At 36.3% G+C, this 19,268-nt stretch overlaps 1 protein-coding gene across 1 annotated transcript in view; it reads right to left on the reverse strand.

Moving 5' to 3' along the window:
* Positions 1 to 19,268, reverse strand: part of USH2A (usherin) — a 775,604-nt gene that overhangs the window by 261,701 nt on the left and 494,635 nt on the right. The window contains exons 39-41 of the mRNA XM_064383503.1: positions 16,604 to 16,754; positions 15,778 to 15,920; positions 3,978 to 4,606 (exon numbers count right to left, since the gene is read on the reverse strand). Of these exons, the coding sequence (XP_064239573.1) occupies positions 3,978 to 4,606; positions 15,778 to 15,920; positions 16,604 to 16,754 (923 nt within the window). The remainder of the gene's footprint in view (positions 1 to 3,977; positions 4,607 to 15,777; positions 15,921 to 16,603; positions 16,755 to 19,268) is intronic.

The following is a 19,268-nucleotide window of genomic DNA, read 5'->3' on the forward strand; positions in this document are numbered from 1 at the left end:
GATAGGTGCAGCAAACCACCGTGGCACATGTATACCTATGTAACTAATCTGCACATTCTGTACGTGTATCCCAGAACTTAAAGTGAAATAATAAAAAAAAAAAAATCAGTTTTTGTTATATAATCAGTTTCATCCAGTTTGAAATAAAAAAAACAAGAAAACATTGGCATTCTGATTTGAATGATGTCCAGTTTATACGTTGACTTTGAAAGGATTGCCTTGTTTTGGAATTAAGTCCTTCTATCCAGGAAGATTACACATTTTCCATTTATTGCAGTGTAAAGAAGTAGAGATGAGCACTGGCTCTAGAACCCTATTGCCTGGGTGTGAATTCCAACTCTTACTCCTTACGTAATCTTATGCAGGTTACTCAATCCTTCATTCTCAGTTTTCCTGTCTGTCAAATGAGAATAACAATAGCATCTATCTGACACACTTGTAGTAAGAATTAAATGAAAGCAATTTCTAGAACATAATATTAACTCAATGAATTTCATTATCATTTTATTTCCTTCTGTAAAATATTTATACTTTTGTCTGTGGTTTATTTTAAGTAGACATCAAACATTGGCCCATCTTTAAAAGTCAATGAGGCTGATGATTAGGACTCAACTCCTTTTACTCTGATTCCTATCAAACCCATAAATGAGTGACTCTAAGTATACACAGCAGAGGGAGGGAAGCTACCTATGGTTGTGTTCTGGGTGACACTGATCTTTGTGGCGCACCTGCCAGGGCTGGTGGCTTCAGCTGTCCGAGCTGAGTGAGGACCCTGCTATATAAGAGGAGCTGAAGCTGCAGGATTACTTTCTTTTATTCCACTTTACCTGTGAAAAAGTGGACAGGGGCCTAAGGGCTTAGAGGCTCATGACAGTATCATAAAAGAAGTTTGGTTTTTTGCTGCATCGCAGTCATGCAGCTTATTTATACATATTATTTCTTATCAACCTTCCATGCAAGGCTTCGGTGCAACAGTTTATACATCGACTTTATCCCATTTAAGTACCTTCCTCCTAATCTGATTTTACTTTGACTTTTTGTTAGAAATTACTTCTGAATTATATGTCTTTTTTCTGCATCTATTGATAAAAAAAAACATGCGGGCTTTCTACTTTAATTGGTTGATGTAAAAAGCATGTTGATAGATTTGTTTGATGTTGAACCATCCTAATTTTTTAAAATCAAATCAATTTTCTTGGCATAACATTCTTTTAATATACTGTTTAATTCAATTGGGTAATCTTTTATTTAAAAGTTTTGAATCTGTATTCGCATATGAAATTAATCTATGGTTTCATTGAACCGTGTTTTAGGTCTTGGTAGAGCATTTTTACCAACTTTATAAAATGAAATGAATTTTCTTAGGTGATCAAATATCAAAAGTGCCTAGCTTTCACTTTTTCAGATGATACAAATTTTCGACATTATGTATTTATTTTTCTTATAATCACATACGATGTTGAACATATTATTTCATCTATGCTGCTGTGGTCTCCAATTTACCTTTCTCAAGGCTCATATTTATGCCAAGTCATATCACTTCTTTTAGTAGTTACTAATATGTTACATTAAATTTGTTTTCTAATTGGCCTAAGTATGTGTAGTCTCTCTTGCTTTCCCTATTGGACTGTAATTCTTAAAGGTGGCGTTGTATAGAAAAAAAACACACTGCACAAAATGAGTAACACTAAGGTGAAATATCAACTCTGCTCCTTTTATTTTATCCCACCCTATCGGCTGGCATTTTGTATTTCTCTAAACTCAATTTGTTCTTCTCCCCCAAGTCCTTATCACTTCCAGGCATATTATACAGTTATTTGTTTGCATTGTCTAAAATGTAATCACCATGAGGCTAGGGACTTTATCTTGATCTCTTCTGTATCCCCACTGCCTGAAAGAGGCACTATTATAAAGACAGGCACTCATTTACCGACGTTCCATAAATGTCAATAGACCTGAAATTATCATTGTTACTGTTGCTAATATTATTGACAATTTCCTTCATCCATCCTAATACTTGGAACAACCCTCTACGATAAATAATTGAATTTCTTAATAACACATTAATAACTATCCTTCTGTTATTCCACATAAAATATTTTCTATTTGCAATTTTGACTTTTAAATCTCATGTTTTACAAAGAGAAGTCATTGTTTAGCTGTTATATACCTGTTTACCAGCTAAGCTGCATCATGAGAACACGTACTTTGGTAAAATTTTAAGATCTTTCTGAACATGTGAGCCAATAACACTGAAGCACAGATATGTCATCTTAATACTATTTAAGTAGCATATAGCATTAAATACTAGACTCAGCTGAATATTACTGTTGATTCTCCTTATTGATACCTTTTTATTTTCTAGTTATGAGAAAAAAAGTATGAATTTTTAGAATATTACTAACATACAACGTTCATATATTTCAGGCACCTTCACAGAGACATTTAGATTCCTGCCTTGCAGTTACTAATGCCTTGTGGCCTCAGGTGAGTGCCTATGATATTCAGCTTTCTAGCCACGCTAATCTAGACTTCTCTACCAAGCTGACAAGCCATGTATATTGTTTAATTCCTGGATGATACTGCAAAACCACAAGAGTGAAAAAATGTGAAGAAAAAGCCAGGCAACTTGTTCTGGGTTCTTGATAGTTTTGGTTATTGTTTATATATGCTGAATCAAGTAGAATTGTGCACTGAGTTCTTCTTCTTCTGAAAATACTTACTGTTTTTCAGATTGGCCACAATCAGTAATGCCTAGTTATGAGATTTTTATTAGAAATAATCCAGAACGATGTCCAGGATGTAGTGTTGCCTTTGTAAAGAGACTGTTTCATTGCATCATAGTGAGTGAGTGGTACTGCTACCAAAGTTTTATAAAATTCCCCCAAGTTTAAAAAAAAGTCAGTTCTGAAACGATTATTGACTCTATACGTGGATTTTTTGTTTTGTTTTTATTTTGAATCAAGAGCAATTCTTTACATTGCTCAATTCATACAATAAACATTGTATATTGTGTGCTTAAAATTAATTTCCCATTAGTGTTTAATTAATGGGATTCTATACACTTTTAATATTTATATCAAAAATGTGTGTTGCTTTGGCCAGTTTCACATTAAAACTGAAAAAGACTTTTAAAAATAGTTTTTAGTTTACAGGTTATATTAAATGTCTTCAACAATTTACACTGTTTAGCATCATCTAGTGTTTGCTTTAGGTGGGGGAGAGAGAACACACAACATAGATCCAAGTAATAATTTCAGCAGATGAACTTTGCTGTTATGCAAATGTCCTTTGTTTTGTGCTCCAGTGAGCAAGCTACTGTACCAATGCTTTTGGCAATAGTACAAGACTGAATCCATGGAAGCATGTGTGTATTTACACAAAAGAGGCTTCTAAGCTACAAAACTCCCTCCTGTTTGGTTACACTAATTTCCCTTGAATGAAGTTTGTATGCCAGCCAAAACAATGGTAGTTATCCTGTCCTCTAGAGTTCATTCCCAATAGAATGAGGGGAATAATTGAACACTTTCTAGATAGTCTGTTAATATGATATTTTTATTTCTTTCCCCATTACTTTGATTCTTTGATTATTAGAAAATACTAGACTATTGGTAATGGAAAATTTTGTTAATATGCTAATTCATTCCTCCGTATTTTCCCATCTCTTCTCATTTTCTGATCTATTTAAATCTGACGTGGTGGTTAAGCTAAGCATCCCATTGTGGCATTCAAAGTATTTCAGGTGTGCGAGGCAAATGGAAGCATCTCAACAATATAATTAAGGGGATACAGGGAGAAATGAAAAACTGACATCGAATTTAAGATACTTTGGGCCAAAGGCCAAAACCCAGTTTCTCCAGTGAATGCCTAAAACAACAAATGCATTTGTTTAGTCAGTAGATGGCTCTGTTCAACACGCAGTCAATGCAGGGTACATTCCTAAGTCTGCAAAGGAGAGAAAATAGTCACTATCTTACCTGGGCTGCATCGGGTCCCAGCACCGTCACCACGGGTGGCTGCACCCCAGCAGGTCGTGAGGGTCTTGTGGTAACTTCTACCCAAGCACTGCTGTTTGTACCTCCATGAAGAGTGCTCATCAGTACCCGATATTCATATTTCGTCCATGGGCTAAGAGCAGAAGTCTTATCAATAAACCTCATGGAATGACTCTTTGGGAGAGTCACCAGGGTAGTAACTTCTTCCTTTCCTTTGACTCTTCTCTCAATTGTGAAATTCTCCACCAAGCCATTGGGGTGGGTAGGGGGTTGCCAAGATATAATTACAGACGTTGGAGTATCAGAGAACAGCTCTGGATTTGGAATCCCTTCTGGTGCCCCTGGGAGTGTCCACACAGTCTGAGACTCTGGTGAAAGGGAACATCCTTTTGAAGTGCAGGCTTCTACCTGAAACTTATAGGCAGTATATGGGTGTAAATGTGTCACTGTGCAATTAGTGACATTTCCAGGAGTTCTCAAGTATAGATGGCCATGTTGATAAACATTATAATGGGTAATAACCCCATTGCACTTTCTAGGATGCTGCCAGGTGACCAACATCATTCTTGACTTCACATCCAGAAGAACTGGAGGAACTACCGGTCCGGGTTCTGTAAAGTAGAATAAATCCAAAAGGTGGTACCTCTTAGGAACGTCACACATCTTCTCAAAATAAAGCTAAAATGAGTAGCAACTCCGCTACCAGGGTATGAAAATGAACACTTGGTAGAGGCCAATAAGGAAATAAATAAGTGCCATAAAGACAAGGACTGTGATTGCTTTGCTCATAAACGCATGTGAAATACTTGTTGAATAACAGGAAACTAAAATTGTCATTTTCCTCTCTAAGAGAGCTTTGTCAAAATCATGTCTTTTTATTCAAGCCAATGGTTAAAAATATCATGGGGATTTAAAAAAATAAATGTAATAAACATTCAAGAGGGCAGTTGTTACTAAAGTTCTAGCTTCCACTGTATTTTTTTTCCAGAGCCCCAGTAACTAATTATAATCAATAACACTATCATAACAAACTTGCATATTTTACAGCCCAGTAAAATCCTTCGGCATCTCTCATTATATATTCTATATTATACTTGGTTCTGTTTATCATTCTAATCCATGTTTTGCAATTTATCTACTCCCTGTTAATATTATAGGTGATTTTTTACTGTGGCTGTGACAGAAGCTGCCGATTTAGCTCTTTCACCTACTGATAAATAAACAATGCACAGATCTGACCTTTAGGTTAACAGGTTTTATGCTTGCTCCACTCAGCACTCTAACTGATTCAATTATCATAAAGGTTCAGGAGGCTCCATGAATACTGAAAAAGGCCCACCATATGCCTGCATAGGTGTTGTGGAACAGCAAATATTCTGCAGCCCTCCAGAGAAATTCCTTAATTGTAAATAATTTCACCATGCGACACAATCAAGTCACCTTGAATGCAAACCCCTCAGCCTGCGGAGGCAAAGTGTTATTTAAGCTTTACTGGGCTGCGTTAAATTCTGCAATTTGAAGGGCTGTTAAGTTTTTCAATTGAAATTTCATTTAAAATGCAGGTGCTTTTTATTATATTGAGGCTTTACTGCTCTCTAGGTACAAGCAAGAACATGGTGCAATAACACAAATCTGGCTCAATCACTGATCAGTAACAGCTGTAATTCCAGAACATTTAGCATTCTTATAAACCACGGCCTGAAATCTATAAATTGCTACAACAGATCAAGAAAATACTATATCCCCCTTTTCTGCCCACAGCAATTTTGACATTTATGAGATTTTTCTGTGAACATTAGATTTTATTGAAAATCTTTAAAAAAGATATACTTGGATTTAGTAATTGTTTAAAACATCGCTGATTATGTGTGTGTGTGTGTGTGTGTGTGTGTGTATGCGATTTAGTGTTACACCGAAGGTTGAAATTTTAAATGCAACCACTGCTTTGCAGGGCCAGTGATTGCAATAATAGTTGGTTATATGGGCATACTTTCACACAACAGGATCCACGTATTTGTCACCAATTGGACTGAGGGTAGAATCATAATCACTTTTCGAAGCAAAAGATGTTATAGTGCACTAACCCCGAAATCAAGCTATTTCTGACAATTTGGTAATGTATCCCATTTGAAGGGAAATCCCTAAAACAAACAATCAAAAAACCCCGGCAATCTTGGTATGGATCACATTTTCCGTTTTAGTCTCTTGTTAGCTTTCATTTTAAAGCTTTCTTAAAACCACTATAACATTTGTTACTTTTGCTCTCTGGTATAGAGTAGCAGTAGCAATTATTATATCAAAATGGGGGATATAGCTCCTTTCTTATTTATACTTGTCATCTAGATTTGGCTATTTCCCAGAGAAAAGCAAGTAAGAGTCTTGTAAGAGATCAATGTTGTTTTGAAATCTAAAAAAATCCAAAATCCCCTTAGATTGGGTTTCGTAAAATCAATGGTGGAGATTCAAGTCTTTAATGTCTAACCTTATCTCACCCTCTCTGCCCCAAAGAGAGTAATATACACTTAAAAATCAGAATATTTTTTATTAGGGTTTTCATCTGGGTCTTGCATAATTATTCCTCATATGTGAACTATCAAACTGTGAGCTTCTTCAGGGAAAAGAAACAACAATGATGCAGTTTGTTCTCTGTGATGAGGGGGATAAGGCTTTTATTTCTCCTGAATATGATGATAGCATTATGGGTGAACCGTCCATGATAATGAGATGAACTTGCACTTCAAACCCCCACAGAACACAGCCTTTTCTTAAAGATGATCTCTTATCTTGGGGAATAAGAGATGTTCAATTTCAATTTCATGATTTTTTTCCCCCTTAAAAGCCAGCATACATTTTATTAGCTTCCCGCTCTGGCTGAGCAGATTCTCTGCTCTTGTTGCAGAAGGGTCCTTTAACTTGTGTGATTCTGGAGAGGAAGCTGAAAGCAGCTTAATTAGCTCCTTTGGCTAGGGAAGTGTTAAAACCTGACTCTTGGCACTCTTTCAATTTAGTGCTTTAAAATGATAAGCCGAATCATCTAATTCTATATACAAATCAACTGGCCTGCAACTGCATGGTCGAAAGGGTCACCACAATTATGTAAAACATGAGTAATAACTATAATTGGGGTAGTTTGCTAATACAATAAAAAGCTCTGAACATGAGAAAAGTTATGCTTACAGCAGTAGCTATCACTTTCTAAAGTAAGAATTCATGGATGAAATGACATGAAAAAGATGGTTATAAAATTTTAATGGAATGATAAAAGGCAAAAGTCAGCCTCTCAGCTGAATTCTTAAAATCCCTATATATCACAATCAGCTCCTTAACTGTAAAATCAATGTGGAGTATAACATGTTGTCAATGCGGCTGTCACTGGAGGGGAGACTGGGAGTATAGCAGGCACACAGCTCAGCTGGCTGGTGATGAAAATACAACCGTACAGCGCTCTCCGTGGGTGTAATTGTTTAGAGAACTCCCTCCTGGAGCTGTGAACAGGAGCATCCCTTTCTGTCCAGATCACAGATTCATATTTCAAACCATTTCATGACAACATTAATAAGGGAAAGTAGTTTCATTTTGGCAAATGAAATTATCTTTTATGGGAAACTATTTTGCCCATCAGCTTCAAAAGTTCAGCCCCAGCCTAAAATAGAGTAATAAAATTGTTAACAGAGGAGTCTGCTTATTTAGTTTTATATTCAGGTGTGTATATTGGAAGGGGTGTGTGTTTGTGCACACTTGTGTGTATTTGTATGCATGTGTCTGAATACCCAGTTTGAATGACTCACAACTTGAGTGTGTTTTATAACTTTCAGTGGTTTTGTGTGTCTTCTCCACTTGTTTGCTATTAGTTACCTACGACTGATCAGTTTTCTTGTTACATTCTCATTGTTCCCCTGAAGCAACATTTTACCATTCTAATTAAAGCCTCACTCAGCTTAAAAACTCTTTTTGGTAATATTAACTCCATAAATGATATCCCCTTAATTTACCAGTGAATTAAAAATCAAGGTGGCAAATATATGGATGTATAATTATATAAAGCAATATATTGTGTGCTAATTGTTAATGTAGCTTTTCTTATTCACTACTGATATGTTAACAGAAGAACAGAGTAATGGATTCTATCTTGTCTTTAATCATGAATTCTCTTATCGATTTATTATTTATACCCCAACTACTTCCCAAAAGAATTTTTGACAGCTCATAATAAAAGATCCAAATGTAAGAGGAGCAATAAAATAAAGAAATATTATTAATCTTGGTGATAATAAAGAGGGTACAACAGTTATTTCTCAAAACAAAAATTAAGAATGGGCACTGCAGTTTTGCAGAAAAATGAACTATCAGCCTCTTGACGCTGATACAAAAAAGGAATGGGCTGTGTAACATAAGCACCATTATTTAATGAAAGGAACCTCTGAAGCCTAAAAGGCTGTTGGAATTGAGAGGACATTGACAGTTTGCAAATAGGAGAACCAATATTTGGGAACTATTTTTCTCTATTTCTCCTGATATCAGGAGAGTGTTGTTTAGAAAGAATGTTTCAACTTCTAGAACTGGGGCATATTGTGAGGTGAATAGCAGTGGATGCGTCTGTGATAATTTGGTGCAGAAAATAAAATGCATTGATGTGAGAATTCATGAAGTCAGGAAAATGTCCTAAAAAACCTAAAGGCCATCACATTCACTCCTTATATTCGGGCAAAATTTTATCTGACCTTTTCCAAATATAGCAAATCAACTCTGTTTACAGGGATGTTATCAAAATGAGGAAGATAACAAGCTTAAATGAATCTATGTATTATTTTAGCATTACAGGATATTCTTTTACAGGCAGGTGCTATATAAAACGCTATAGAAAATGATTATGGTAAACATCCATCTTTTTGTTAATAACTAGCAGTTTTTAGATACTTGACTCTAAGAATTTAAGATTTGAGACTTAAAACTAAGCTCATGCCACTAAATATCAACCTGTGGCACTAGGTTTGAATCATCTTATATAGTCCACTGAGAGTTTTCAAATATTGACAATTTAACTTTTCCAAAGCTAGAGAACAAGAATAGTTTTCTAAAATAGTGAAAGGCCAGCAGATAGCATTTCTGGATAATGAGAGGATATACTGTTCCCGTTAAAGTGCCCTGTATACAATACAAGCTCAATAAAATTTAAGTAGTAATTATAAGGTAGCTATGATAATTTTTTTAATCAATTTCTTAAAGTAAACATAAAACACGATTTTTCATTACTTTATCCTGCATTATTCAGCTGTAAGAAACATAGCTATCACAAACACTCTATATTTGGAAGAGCAGCATGCTTTTAGTGCCCAGAGAAGATTCAAGAGCTCAAGCGGGAAATTGAGGCAAGGTGGATAGAATTTTTGATAAGTTCGTTTTGATCTTACATTATAAAAATAAAATATAAAAATAATCATAAATATTTGCATTGGTTAACTCTGAAACATCAGGAATTTGTGGAGAAAATAGATGCAACAGACAAAATATGTAGTGACAAACATGCAGAACCATTTTTCTCTCAAAATCAGCAGATTAGAAATGTTATTTTTGATCATGGGTCTTCTGTTCTATGCAAAATTGACACCTGAATTACCGTTTGAAAGGATAAACATGTCAGCAATCGGAGGTTAATACTTAAAGCAATTGGAAAAATATCTGGAATGGAGAAAGCAAAATAATTGTGTAGCACTACTGAAACTTGTATTTCCTCGTCCTTCATTAATTAAAATGTACTCACATAAATATGTTCCACCCTCATTTTAAAATATTCCTATTTTCCTCTTGTTGCATAGAGTGCTCTCAAGGATGCAAGTGAAACTTTAAATTCTAAAATGCAGTAAGCATCAGATTTTGGCATGCAATATTCATTTTAAGAGTTCAGTACTCTTAAGGGCACACATGCACTTAAATGATTCAGAAGTCTCACTCTAGAATTATTTTAATCAATTTATCAAATTTCATGCCATAAGTTTCCTTCCTCTTCTGTTACACAGCCTCAGAGTATTTTACTCTTATTGCAGGTTGTGAGAATAAAAACAGGAAAAATTGTTTTGTTTTAGAATTTTTTTTTGAGATGGAGTTTCGAGTTACCCAGGCTGGAGTGCAATGGTGCAATCTCGGCTCACCACAACCTCTGCCTCCTGGGTTCAAGGGATTCTCCTGCCTCAGCCTCCCGAGTAGCTGGGGTTACAGGCACGCGCCACCATGCCTGGCTAATTTTTTTTTTTTTTTGTATTTTTAGTAGAGACGGGGTTTCTCCACATTGGTCAGGCTGGTCTTGAACTCCCAACCTCAGGTGATCCACCTGCCTCCTCAGCCTCCCAAAGTGCTGGGATTACAGGTGTGAGCCACTGCACCCAGCCCTGTTTTAAAATTCTTTCTACATATCCCTCCCATTCATTCTGAATAGCACATAGTTTGGGGCTGGCAGAAGCCTCTCTAACTAGAACATTTGTTAACCTAGCCTAGACAGCAGCCAATGCTGAATCAGAGGGCCAGCCAACAGCCTGCCTATCACTGAGGCAAAAAAGGAGGATCACTTTTGGAATGCTTCTCTCTTACATTCACCTCTAGTCCCCACTCTCCCTGCCTCATATTCAGAGGCTAGAACGACTGACAGGACAACCTGAGAGTCCCTCTCCGGGTCTCATGTGTCAGTGGATACCTCGGATAGCAACTGCTTTCCAGCCTTATCCTGAACCAATGGAGATGGTGTAAATTGAACTTTGGTAATAGAGTGCACTCTAAATATAAATCGTTTCCAATTTCCTCTCCTAATCTTCTCCTCTGGGCAGGCTTCCCTGGCCCTCATATCGAGGGGCCATGTGCTTCCTCTGGGCTTGCTCTCATGGACAACTCGGCTCTCTCATTCTATGGTTTGACTGTGTGTGTTCCTTGCCAGACAGTGGAAATCTCAAGGGAAACACAATGTCTTATCCATCCTTGCAACTTTCATATCTCTTTCAGTTCCTGGTACATAGTAGGTACCCAGTAAATATTTGCTTGAGTTTTTGTGGATTTATTGCAGTCAAATTCTGTTTTTAATCAGTACTCTGAGTAACAATTCTGGGGCACCTACTCTATATCAGACCCTCTGCCAGACACTGGTGATACAAAGACAGTTGAGACAGATCCCTAGGTCTTGAAACATTACAATTCAGAAGGACATATTGATGATGCACTAGTAAACACAACGCAAATTTCTAAGGGAGCAACGAGAAGAAACAACTTCACAGAGGAAGTGACACTTGAGCTGGGGCTTGATGAATGAGTAGAATCATGTCAAGCAACAAAAGAGGAAGAAGCACGTTCTGTTACATCTAGATTTCAATTGACATCACATTGCCTTTCTGTCTTACTCCAGAAGAACCTCTGTTCCTTTGTAAATTATTATGAGTATCTGAAAGATGGATGAAGGCTGCAGAGGGGAAAAGTAAAGCAGGACCCAGGTAGTAAGATAATTTCCTTCATTGCCCCTTCCTTTCTTTACGGTGCAATTATAAATGTGAAAAAACGATGAGATGTAATGCAATGAGCAAATATAGTATGGCAATGGTACAGTCTTGTGTCACCTAATGACAGGAATACGTTCTGAGAGATGCACTATTAGGTGATTTCATTGTTGTACAAACATCCTAGAGTGTTCGTACGCAAACCTAGACGGTACAGCCTGTTACACACCTCGTTTGTATGTTATAGCCTGTTGCTCCTAGGCTACAAACCTGTACATCATGTTACTGTAATGAATACTGTAGGCAATTGTAACACAAAGATAAGTGTGTACCTAAACATAGAAAAGGTACAGTAGAAATATGATATCATAATCTTATGGGTCCACTGTCATATATGTGGTTCATCATTAACTGAAATGTTACGCATCATATAACCACACTGAAAACATAGTGTCATCAAAATAATGAACACATGAAAAGTTGTCTAAGTAAACCTACAGAATAAACTTTGAATTCCACGGAGATTTTATGCAGTAATGCCTCTTAGATTAGTGGTTAAAAATATAAATGTGGAATTTTAAACTACAAATTTGGAAATGATCAAAAAATTTTAAATATATGACAACTAAATAGTTTAAATCTAGAGTGAATTCAAGTTAGGGGTTTTTTTTGGAGGTAGAGAAGTGATTTTTAGAAAATAATTTCAGTTTCATTAGTTGATCTTACTGCTTTTGTATACCATATATGTTTGTCATTAAAATGAATGAAATGACTAGATATTCCATATTTCAATCTTCTTTCCTGGGAAATCTTAAGAGAAACAGATTGTCTGACTTTTTTGGACCAGGGAATCCACATTTTTAAGAAAAAGTATGTTATTTCATAGTTTACACAGGCGGGATTTCAGAAGGCAAAAGAGTACATCCACATTTAAGCTGAGGTTTTAAGAAACTTGCCCTCCCTGCCAACTCCAATCTCTACATTTATATACTATACAGAAAACAACTGCACACATACAAGAGAGAAAGAACAATAATATAATTAGGAGTCACGGTTATCTCTGGTTTAAAGACACCAACATTTTCAGCTGTTAGGCAAGTGCCTTCGTTTTATTAAACACATGCTCTCAAGTCTAACATAATCTTAGGACATTTTTGCAAGCTGTGGACATGCCAGGTGCTTGGACTGCCAGCAGCACATTTAAAATATAATGTGTTGTTTGTATTTATCTGGTTGCAAACAGTTAAACACTACACTGACCAAATTGGGTGGAACAAACATCTTTTATCAACACACATTTAACAGGATTTAAAATATTCATAGGAAATGTGCATTATTATTATTTGGCATCAGCACACTAGATTTTTAAAAATGCATGGAACTGGATATTGGTGGCACACTGGTGTAAGTGACAAATTATTTGAAAAAAAATCTATTAAAATTGTACTCATCCTGTTTCCCTGTCCATGATAACTTCTCCGCACCCACTCATTTGCTTGTCTGGCTGTAGCTCACTGCCTGCCTAGGGTTCTCTTGCTGGTTTCACCAGTGTCACAGGCTTGAAAATCACTGTCTTGAAAGATCACACTAAAAATATTGCCATTGGTGACCCGTTTCGGCACTGGGAAGTTTTGAGGCCGTGGCTGGTACAGAAAGGTGCCTACTAATGGTATGAAATTTAAACATGGGCATGAGGTGACTTCTCTGTTTCATTGTATAAGACAATATGTGAAATTTCTACATTAAATATTGCACTTTGGGCTGGGTGTGATGGCTCATGCCTGTAACCCTAGCACTTTGGGAGGCTGAGGCAGGCAGATCATGTGAGGTCAGGAGCTCGAGACCAGCCAGGCCAACATAGTAAAACCCCATCGCTACTAAAAATATAAAAAATTTAGCTGGCCATGGTGGTGGGTGCCTGTAATCCCAGCTACCTGGGAGACTGAGGCAGGAGAATTGCTTAAACCCAAGAGAAGTGTATGCAGTGAGCCAACAGTGCCACTGCACTCCAGCCTGGGTGACAGAGTGAGACTCCTTTTCAAAATAAAAAAAAAAGAGAGAGAAAAGAAAAGTGCACTTTGGTGAGAGGGAGATGATGGTCAGGATCAAGTATGACGTGTGATTCTGGAATGGAGCAGTCAGCATGGATGGTTTTATAAGCAATGCTTTGTAGCCTTGACAGAAAAACTGCTTGTGCCCAATGCCAATCACTCAGTCTTTGTCAACCTAATTGCACATCCTTTCAGAGATGGCATCTATCTCCACTGACATCCAAAATATACAATACCCTGTCACCATGTCTCAGGGGTGAGTATTCACTGCTAACATAATCTGCAGGCACACACGGCCTCCTTCTAGTTCTTTGCTAAGTATATGACTTCACAGTGTGTCCAGAAAGCAGAGGAAGGGTTAATTCATTTCAGGGAATGGAGGTAAACAAAACTGATGGTTACGAGTTGATACCTGCTATTTAAGTGTTACTAATTCTTACTTAAGGAAAATGAAAGATTAATACCACTTACCTCAAACTCAAGCCGTAAATATCACAACAATGGTAGGGTCTCTGCGTATGAAAATTCTAACCATGTATGGTCTATAAGACTTGTTTTGTAGTAAAAAGAGACCAAAGGTAAGTTTGCTCAACAAAGGATACTATGCTAATTGGTATTTTATAATATTTTGGACTTTGCTTATTTATGTGCTACCTCCCTGCCTATATATGGCAGGTCATGGCCCTCATTCAATAAGAATTGTGGGCAGATTACCACTGAGGATATTTGAGTGTTGCCCTTTCTCTGGGGGAACAGAAAATGCTGTACCAAAAAAAGAAAATGCTTTCTCCTTTCTTCCAAGCATTCTTCCTGGCATTCTATTGAGCCTGAATAATTATTTTTGGTTAATCTTTATTTAGTGCCATTAAGCATGATGCTATATATAAGGAGATTACAAATCTATCTTCAGTTGTTTTAAATGTTTCTTCAAAAATCGATTTTAAGTGTGAATTCCTCAGTCCATAAATCTGAATACAGCTGGTGACCATGGCATCCAGATTCCCCAGAGTGCATGCAATGCTCCTCCTCAAAGGTGGTGCATTAACGCTTTCTGGACTTTGGGTGCCATTTATTGGACTGTGCTGATAATTTACTAAATGATACCCCTGAGAACAAAAACACTGAGTGTGCCCTTGCAAAGTACCTAACTTGCTCCCAGGGAGTAATTATGAATTGGAAGAAATGGATTAAGTATTAAATATTATTGCTTATAATGGTGGGGTTTTTTTTTGTAAAAATAGTCAACTTTAAACAAGATAGATTGTACTGATTCTGTCTCATTTGATGTATTATCCTCACGAAAATAATACAATTAAAGGTATTATAGAAATAAAACTATACATTTAAATAAACTATTGATATTGTTGCAAATACCATATCTTTGTGTTAATATCTAGGTTTTTGAAAGTCATTTATGTTCTCACTGGATATAGAGCCAGCATGGCAATGGGCCAACAGAGAACATCCCCTAAGATGCCTGTCACTAAAAGACTTGACAAGATTAACTCAAAAACCTAACTGTTCAAAGATACAGTGTTCTTATTCACTCTGTGTAGCTTGATTTAATTTCTAACTTTTCTTTAAAAACCCCTATACTTTCATATATATGCCTTTATAGAGGTAATTTGCATAAAACCAAATGTTATAGTCACGTATTTATTCCCAAATACAATCTAGCAAATATATGCAAGAATAACTGTTTAGTGAACAACTAGAAAATTCTCTTTATTGGTTAAATAAGGGAATCTCAATCCACCCTTTATAGTACACTGTTATCAGATTATACCTCTATATGCTGGGGCTGTCTTTAGGATATGGAAAGCAGGAAAACGAAACCTGTTTCCAGGAACGAGTATATGTAAGCAGCCTCATGAATAAGGTCCATATTTCATTTTCTTCTGCCTGCTAGAATTCCTCCGAAAGAGAGAACATTCAGTCATAGGGCAGAAGATGACAACCTTTCTCTTTCAGGGCACTGAGATGTACCCTGAAGGATAGAATGGGGCCATATCATAATTTATAGTGAATTACTTTGTCCTGTCTGTAGATCTAACCCTCCAGCCCCCCAAGACCACATTATTTTTCTTTCTGGAGAGACTGATCACCTTTGCCCCCTCTCTTGCCCTAGAAAAGATTATTGTCACTAAACGACAAGTCAATAGGGGAGGCTCATCTCTTTGCTTTGGAAAAAACTGAAGACATTTTAAATGCCCTAATGTAGAAGACATTTGGCTGTGTATTGTTCAGACCACTTACTGTCCTCTGCGGTCATGAATGGAATCCAAGAACTATGTGCACTGCCAAATCCATTGGAGGCAACCAACCGAAACATATACTCTGTGTACGGTTGGAGATCTCTCACTTCATAGCTTAACGATGCAGAAGGATTGGAAAATAACCTATATGGGAAAGAAATGCAAATTAGGAAGTTTTTGACATTCAAAGAAATACAAGGAAGTAAATTTCTTACTACAAAAAAAATTTTTAGAGAATGTCAACATATATTTAAGTACTGTAATTTTCTGCCATCAAATGAGATCTCTTTTAAAATAAGTGGCCGTTTGGTTGAGAGTTTGTAATCTTGTGTTTATACGCGATTTAAATCCTAGTAGTATTGAGACTGCCATGTGGAGTTGTAGAATAGGTATTAGAATTTGTTAGCAACAGCTCAGACATCATTTTGTTAGTTTCATTGTTTTGTGCAATGCATGTGCTCATGAAAAGTTTCAGTGGGAAGAAATCTTACTTTAAATGCTACATAAATAAAAAATAGATATTTCTGAAAAGCAAATAATTATCCTCTAAGGTGTTTACTTGTTTTTTGTTTTTTTGAACTTTCAAAAGGTGATGGATACAGCAAACCACCATAGCATGTGCATACCTATGTAACAAACCTGCACGTTCTTCACATGTACCCCAGAACTTAAAGTCTAATAAAAAATAAACAAATAAAATAAAATAAAATAAAAAATAAAAGGTAACTATATTTTTTGCAAATGAGAACCAACCTATTCTTCAAAAATGTTATGTCTATATTGTATAACCCATCTGATAGATAGGATGGATGAAGTAGAATGCTCACTCTAGAAATCCATGGGTGGAGTCGCCAGACCTCATCTGGAGTTGGTATCTGGGAGAGCCAGGAGCGTTATTACGAGCTGGTGTAGACCAGACAACCTGAAGACTGGTTGGAGTGGCAGATGAAAGCCTGGGAGGCAGCACGCCATCTGGAGCTGTCGAAAAACACAGATGAATTAGAGCAGAGAAAACTGTGGAGAACATATGCTGGATGGAATCGAAATGCTCCATATACTGGAAAAACTGTTCCTCAGGATCAACAACAATGTTAAACATGGTCCATTTAATTTAACATTTTCATTCCTGAACTCCTGTACTTCCTTATTGTTCATTTCAACACAATTATATTAGTATTTCGGTCTTAAAAGCCAGCCCCAAACAGCAAGACAAATGAATATGCAGCACATTCCCACCTGTACTTCTGTTTATCTAACTGAAAACATGGAGGGAATTTAGTGAAGCAAATAGTAAAGTACCTTTTAAATTTAACTCTTTGTTCAACAGACCAAGCAATTGAACACCAAAGCAGTCCAGATCTCATATTCTTCCCGTGGATTTCACCCATTGCTGCCTTAATCACACTACTACATATGAACACAATGGCTTTTTATTGTTTGCTTTTTCTTTTGGAGGATGGGAAGTTTGCTAAAATTGTATATTTCTGGAATGATAAATAAACATGAGTGACTGAATATAGCATATTCCAGCCTTAATGCTCACCCATGAAAACATAAAAAGTTAACACTTTTCCCTGTGTGTTTTATACAGTTATCCCTTCTCACAGTTATCCTTCCTCCTGCCCTTATTCAATTTTGCAAGTTGAAGCATGCACACCACTTTTTCTAGTCTAGTTGAATCTCCAGCAAATCTGTTCTGATTTCAGCATACCTGCTTGGTACAACCTACCAGGGAAATCTACTTGAATGGTTCTAGAAAGTCTAACAGGAACGTGTAAAACTAAAGCCTATTCTACTAAAAAAATTGATAAGATGACTCTGGTTATTTAATTAATTTTTCCAACAGGTATATCTCAAATGAGCCTGTCATATCAGTTTGTTCCAAATCACATCAGTTTGTTTCAAAGCTATTCAGAAACTTGAAAGTAAATTAAGCAAAACTCTGTGCCTTTAGGAAAATGGCCGAATGACTCTGAACCTATATTTTCTAATCTTTAAAGTAGGTATAATACTTTCCTTTATAGGATTGTTGTGAAGTTCAGAGATCATATAAATAAAGCACCTGATATTAGGCCCTGGTAATTATTAGTTGCTAACTACTATGACTATTATTACATTGGACTGACCTGAACTTTCTTTAGCATAATTGAATTGCTAGTATAACATAATTTGTTGGTAACATTCTGATTATTCTAATATAGGTTCCTAATGACCACGGATTACCAGAGGCCATTGGTGAAGGAGAAGTAATCAAAATAATGAGAACAAATGAAATATCAGGTCCATTTTCACTTTATTTTATACATAACCTTGTACAGAGTATCAATTTTGCGTACTCTCCAATTCAGAAGAACCTGCCTGTGAACAATGAGGCTAATGAATGGCCAGTGATGAGAATAGAATAATTAGATTACATGTTCCATCAATCTGTTGTAATGGGTTTGAGCTCATTAATAATTCGTTCATTTGTTCAATAAACATTTATTGAGGCTCCACTCTGTGCTAAGCAGTACTCTTCATGTGGAAGGAGAACAGCACTGAATAAAATAGGCACTACCCCTGCCCCTAGATAGCTTACATTCAAGTGGAGGGAGCAGGTGTTAAACAAATGAATACTGTGTATACAATAATACCAGGTGGCCATAAGTGCTTTCCAGAAAAATGAAGCAGGGTAAGGAAAGATAAGGTGAAAAGAATTGTGCAGTTTTAGTTATAGGTAACCACTTGAATTAGATGGGAAGATTATAAGAAGAAAATGCAATTCAGAAATATTTGAACAGATACGTCACTGATATGAGGGAGGTAGCCAACCAAATGTCTGGAGGAAGAGCAATCCAGCCAGAGACAGCTGTGCATTCAAAGCCAGTAAGGAGCAAAACATTCTGATTGTGTATAAGGAACAGTAGGAAGGTCAGTGTGGCTAACTCGGACTTAAGAGGAGAGGGAAATAAAAAGTCTTCAGTAAATGATATGAAATAATTCTTTCTATTAGTAAAAGTGTGGCATGGCTAGAAAGTGCAGTAAGATTGCTGTCCAGGGCCAACTACCCACTTCTCAATGTCACATTTTTGGTTCAAAGGCCATTCACTGCTAAAGGCTTTATAACTGATGTTTTACCTATGAACACAAGTAGTTTTAAACAATCATGATTTCTTATTTGATATATATTCTTTAATTGATTTATACTAAGTGCACACATAGAAAAAAGAGCACTGTAAAAACAGGCAAAAAGGTGGAAATTGCATACAATGCATAACATATAAAACCATGTCTGTCATTTGATTATTTTTCTCTAATTTTTCTATATCAAGGAGAATAATGTAATTGAAAATCCAAATTCTGAATTTCAAGTCATTAATCCTGAAAAATCCTATGTGTTAAAAACTACATTACCTGTCTATTAAGAAAGTAGGAAGAAATGCCCCAAAGTAGGCTTCATAATAATAATAAAGTGTCATGAATTCTCTTCTGAGTAATAACAAAACAATATGC

Source organism: Aotus nancymaae, unplaced genomic scaffold (assembly GCF_030222135.1).
Source record: "Aotus nancymaae isolate 86718 unplaced genomic scaffold, 86718_ANA_hifiasm-v0.15.2.pri h1tg000032l_0, whole genome shotgun sequence".
Classification (NCBI taxonomy): Eukaryota; Metazoa; Chordata; class Mammalia; order Primates; family Aotidae; genus Aotus; species Aotus nancymaae.